This window comes from Artemia sp. Qi Xiang Cuo, chromosome 8, assembly GCF_049724085.1.
Source record: "Artemia sp. Qi Xiang Cuo chromosome 8, ASM4972408v1, whole genome shotgun sequence".
NCBI classification, from domain to species: Eukaryota; Metazoa; Arthropoda; class Branchiopoda; order Anostraca; family Artemiidae; genus Artemia; species Artemia sp. Qi Xiang Cuo.
In genome coordinates, this window is record NC_142801.1 from 62,120,306 (window position 1) to 62,126,305 (window position 6,000).

Here is a 6,000-nt window from a genome sequence, read left to right on the forward strand (position 1 = left end):
CCAATTTCAAACACCTCAATTTTTTTTAGAGTTCTTGGAAAGATTATTGTATATTGGATACAGGATTACTTCAACCAAAATAAATTATGGCATCCATCACAGCATGGTTTTAGAAAAAACAGGTCATGTAATACGCAGTTGCTAGAAGTTGTAAAAGATTTCCAAAATATGGCTGATCTCAGTTTGAAGTTTGATTGCTTGTACATTGACTTCAGTAAAGCATTTGACAAAATTTCAATTAGTTTGTTGCTTAAAAAATGTGAAAAGCATAGGCTAGGCAGTAGAACTTTAACATGGATTACAGATTATTTATCAGGCTGTTCCCAGCAAGTTATAGTCGGTAGTGCACTTTCAAGTGAGAGTCCGATTTTAAGTGGTGTGCCACAGGGCAGTTGTTTGGGCCCAGTGTTATTTTGTTTGTTTGTCAACGATTTGCCTGAAGTAATTCGTCACTCCACTGTCAAACTGTTTGCAGACAATATAAAACTGTATAAAAGTGTTACCTCCCCAGTAGATTTCACTCTTATTCAAGAGGATCTGAATTCCCTAAATAATTGGTGTAAATTGAACTCCATGTTTGTAAACCATGAAAAATGTTTTAGTACTTCAGTACTTTTCAAAAAGCTCTACTTATCATTATTTTCTTGGTGATACACTCGTTTCATCTGCAGATTCAGTAAGGGATTTAGGTATCCACTTTGATAATCAACTGAAGTTTTACAAGCATGAGTCAATAATTTTACAAAATGCTCTAATTACAGTCTGTTTCGGATTAAGAGAAGTTTCATGAAATTTAACCTTCACACTTTTATGACACTATACAAGACAATAGTACGCCGGGTGGTAGATATTGTTCCTCTGTGTGGTATCCTACATGGGAATGTGACTTGCAGCTAATTGAAAGGGCTCAACATTGGGCGTCAAAGTTTGTGCCATATTTGAGCCATTTACCATATCAGCATCAACTGGAGTGTTTGGGACTTCCTTCTCTGGAGTTTTAACAGGATAGGATTGACCTGATCAATACAGTCCGTATTATGAAGGGTGTTGATAATGTGGACTGGGCTGATTTCTTCCAACTTAGCCATTTCTCAGCCCCTTGACAAAACTCGTATAAACTGTATCAGCCACAAGTGCACAAGAAAACAGGTCAATGTATCTCTGTTAACCATGCAACAAATCTTTAGAATAGTTAATCTGATACCGTAGTTTATCTGCAAAGAGTACAATCATTTAAGAGTGTTCTTCTTGAAACTGAGCTATATAAAAAACAGTTTCAGTGCTATAGTTGTTGCATAGTTGTTTTTTATTTATGAATATTTTTTTGTTCTATTTCTTTTTGTGTTTTGCTGTGTTGCTGTTTGAGCTGTTATTTTTTTATGTTGTTATGCAACAAGCCTATGGCTTCCTCCTTTATTGAATAAAATAAAAATAATGTCACAAATAGGGCTATTGCCCCAATCCTGAAAATTTCTTTCAATTAGAACAACTATAAGAAGTTAATAATCAGTAAAAAAGAGAGGTGGCAAGTAGCAACTTTGCAGCACCTTGCTGGGCCCTAAATGTGCTGTAGATCCATTCCTGAATGCTTAATCTGATCAACACAACAGCTTTCTTTAGTGAAAAGCCAATAAGATACATTTTTACCAAGCTATGTGCTATTAAAACTAGTGGGCATGTATAGAATCACCATTTTCTCCAAAGATTTTACACTTGAGCTGCACTAAATCTTCTGACAGTTTCACTAGCCAAGCATAACCATTTACAAAGCTCATTTCATTGTTTTTTAAGCAGAGAAGGGACTGCCAGTATTTATTTTAAAATAATAAAAATAGTATAATGCAAAACAAATAGGCCACAGGCTTGGGCGTTGGGAGGGGGGCCGCGGCCCCCCCCCTCGTCCTTCAAATTTCCAATATATATGGCTGAAAAATCAGATGGTTTGGAACAATCAGTTGATAAAACTCCATCACACTATCAACTGCCCCCCCTAGACAATTTGCTGCCTACACCCATGGCCACAGGGCCTCTACAAATGTTCTTATTAAGTGTACATTTGTGTGAGGATAGAAAATCATTTTTTTGTGAAAACAAAAAAAAAAGATTTTGAAAATCCAGGGGAAAATCTGTAAACTTTGGTGAAAATCTATAAGCTTTTCTGTGCAGGGGCAGATCCAGGATTCTTTAGGGGGGGGGGGGAATACGTTGATCCAATAAACTTGCATTAGGAGCAAGTTTAATTAATGTAAATTTGTGTTAATTAAGTAAATTACACTACTTTGTGAAAACAAAAAAAAAAAGATTTTGAAGATCCAGGGGAAAATCTGTAAACTTTGGTGAAAAGCTATAAGCTTTTCTGTGCAGGGGCAGGTCCAGGATTTTTTAAGGGGGGGGGGCAAAATAGGTTGATCCAATAAACTTGCATGAGGAGCAAGTTTAATTAATGTAAATTTGTGTTAATTAAGTAAATTACACTACTTTAGACTATGTTAGGGGGGAAGTAGTCCCCCTCTGGATCTGCCACTGTTTTTGTGTTAGATACAGAGGTAAGTTGTCAAGTCTGGTCAAATGTCCATTTCCTAGATGACCAATTTTAATATTGTAAATTTGGTTATTTAAAGTAATTCCTCTTCCACAATAGACTCCAGAGTTTTAAAATTGACAGCAGTACAATTGTACTGTTTCAGAAAAACCTAATTTTTCTATAACATTCTGATTTTATTTGCTCTTCTCTGATCCTTAAACTCGGTCCCAATATTATGTTCCATTCTTGGAATATTACAAAAAATTCTCTTGTCACTTTTGATAGGTATGATGCTGAATGACCATTTCTGAATCTGATTCCCAGCAATTTTTTAATTGACATCTTTGAAAAAATAACTATTTTTTAATTTCTTGTTACTATGGGTGATAATCTATACTTTGCTAGGTTGTCCCCAAAGAGGCAACCATGATTTTGTATCCACCCTTGCTTGCCATACACTTCTTATTATATTTTATTCAAGCATACAAAGATTACTAGGGCTGTCTAACAAAGCTAAATAGCTTACTTAAACCTTAAATCACATTGTCCAGCAAAATAGGGAATAATCCTGTCATGTCAAATCCTTGTCAAAAGGATTTATAGCACACTTTCAGGGATTCATAATTAGGCTATGTTTACTTTAAATTATACATAATTATTGTTGTTATTTGTGCAGTTGTCCATAAGCATTTCATTTAACATGTGACCAGATAAGTAGGCCTATTTGTTGTTATATTTAACTAATTACATCCAGAGGAGTTAAGGCTATGCAGACAAGTTTGAAAGAAAATACTTGAACACACTTTAAACTACCAACTAAATTGATCACCTATAGCCTTTACAAGTATTGTCAAATGATGCAAGTGGTAGGCTAAATTATTAACTTAGGCCTAGTATTTAGATGGCAATGGATTATCATTTCTGGAAAAATTTGGTTAGAAAACTGGCAGGCCTACCATTTAATTGAGAGCATTGACAACGCTAGAGAAGACAGTAGCCTAGACTAAATAGCCCTACCTTCTTATGGCCACAGATCCATTTCTGGAAGTTTTTGGGAAAACTCTACTTTAGTTACTTTTGGCTATCTTGGAAAGGGGTTAGGTTAGGAAAATGAAACTTCCAGGGATGAGTTTACAGGCTAAAATATGTCCCAGGAAGGTATTTCAACACTCTTTCTTCCTCTAGAGGGTCATGACCTTTAAAAAGCTGTGTGCTATAAAAGTGAAACCTTGCAAAATATATCTTTTGCTTAAATGAAGTACAAGAAAATTGTTTCCAGCTTCACAACTTTGCTCAATCCCAATTTATAAGGTTTTGAAGATATGAAAATACATTTCCTAAATTTTCAAGAAAAAAAAAACATTTATATTGCTTGAAATTCTACTCAAATAACAAGAATTGCATTTTCAGAACTAAAGCCAGAGAAAAAGAAACTGAAAAAAAAATTAAGATAAAATGTTGTTTTGTCAAAATTTTAATAGGTACATTTTTTGCAGTCTATATTATTGACTTATGAATAAAGTGAACATACCACTTGATGCCTTTTTTTATGCTCTTTACAAACATAATAATCATTTTTATTGCAAATGAATTTTTTATGCTCTTTACAAACATAATAATCATTTTTTTTGCCAATGAATTTTACCCCCACCCAGGGGCATCCCAAGGGGGAGGGGTGTACTGCCCCTTCAACAGTTTTGGCATTTGGTAAAATTTTTTCCAAAGGCAAAAATTTAGGAAGAAATTTTGCAAACTTGCCCAAAATTCTTGATTTCTGCAGAAAATTTAGCATAAATCAGGTAGCATTTGGGTAAAATTTACAAAAATCACCTCCCCCCCCCAATGAAATGAGTCTTGGGACACCCCTGGCCCCACCCCTATATATAAAAATTCAGGGTATATAGGCCTATTTGCACATTAGGGGCGGGGGTAAAGTTTAAACTTACCTCTCATTTGCATCATAAATAAACTTTACCCCCACCCCCTAATGTGCAAACATATACGCTGAATTGGTATATATAGGGGTGAGGGTAAAATTCATTTGCAACAAAATGCCTATAGGCTACAAACATCAAGTGAAGAGACCCCTTTTTATCTTGGTCTAATAAATGACTTACATTGTCAATTACAACAGGTTGATTAATAATTATGTCATGATAAGTGTCCATTCTTAAAATAGATCTCTATAATTCTCACAACATCTGAGTAATCGACTAGGCCTATTAACAATTTGGGAAGGTGTTTCCAGGGTTGACGCTCAAGGGGAAATCCATGACGTTATACTTTCGGAAAACCACCAAAAAACACCACAAGAGAGATTGGCGGCGAACACTTTGGCATGGCGAAAGTATCCATATCAATCAAGTAAAGCCAACACCAATAGGAGAGTGGTATTTACGTCCATAAAATGGTTGTAAAGTACAATTTTTCAAAATGACACTTTTGCACTACTTAGCTAGGTCATTCTTAGGCTTTCTGGAAAATCTCACATTTAGTTAATTCAGAAATTTCACCAATTGTCTAGTAGACATAGATGACGTACAATTTTTGTTACATTAAATTTTCAGGTGTAAATTTCAGATAATTTTATCCGTAATGAAATACGGACCCTTAAAATTATTGTTTTCATTACACCTTTATAATAAAGTTATAGAGTTTTTACAAAACCACAACAGGCACAAGAAAGAAAAATACATGTGATGGTCACTTTTTCCTCAGTTATCGGAAGCTATCTGATTTAAAACGAGAGTTTCGAGGGGAAGAATTATAGGGTTTTTCAAGCAAATTCTTTTTGCTATCCAAGTGATAGGAAAAGCTAGCTTTTAAAAATAAATAAGAGGATTTTTCATCTGCAAAAGTACTTCGACAGATCTCTGAGCAGAAAGTGTTTCTTAAGTGTTTTATTTGCACAATATCTTAAACTTCCTCTTAAATATTTCCAGGAAGTGTCATAAAAAAAATGTCCAAACCAAACCCAGCATAGGTTCAACCTATGCTGAGGTATCATCTACATCTAAAATGATTTTTCATCTGCAAAGCTGCTTCGACATATCTCTGAGCAGAAAGCGTTTCTTAAGATTTTTATTTGCACAGTATCCTAAACTTCCTCATAAATATTACGAGGAAGTGTCATAAAAATATGTCCACAAACCCAGCTTAGGTTCAACCTACGCTGAGGCACCATCTACAAAGCTGAGAATGGGCGCAAGGTTTTTCAACTCCTTTACCAATCCAAAGAATGCAGTGGCCTTTGAACTCCTTAGCTTTTCTTTGGTTAACCACTCGAGGTGTTGCCTGTTACCTGGTTACAATTCATCAAAGTAAGTTGGGATTAAACTAACCTCCCTTAGAAGACCTTCAGCACGCCCATGGACCGTCAAAACGGGCATTTTTACGGTATCTCACTGCATTGAACGAGCTTAAAGAACTAAATCTGATCAATTCTTATATCTGGTTGACTCTTTTAGACCATCTAT

At 35.1% G+C, this 6,000-nt stretch overlaps 1 protein-coding gene across 1 annotated transcript in view; it reads right to left on the reverse strand.

The window, feature by feature from the left end:
• The window catches only part of Arp1 (Actin-related protein 1), a 45,903-nt gene extending 41,130 nt beyond the window's left edge, over positions 1–4,773 (reverse strand). The window contains exon 1 of the mRNA XM_089093657.1: positions 4,642–4,773. Coding sequence (XP_088949783.1) covers positions 4,642–4,692 — 51 coding nt within the window. The 5' untranslated portion in view covers positions 4,693–4,773. The remainder of the gene's footprint in view (positions 1–4,641) is intronic.
• Positions 4,774–6,000: the final 1,227 nt, after the last annotated feature.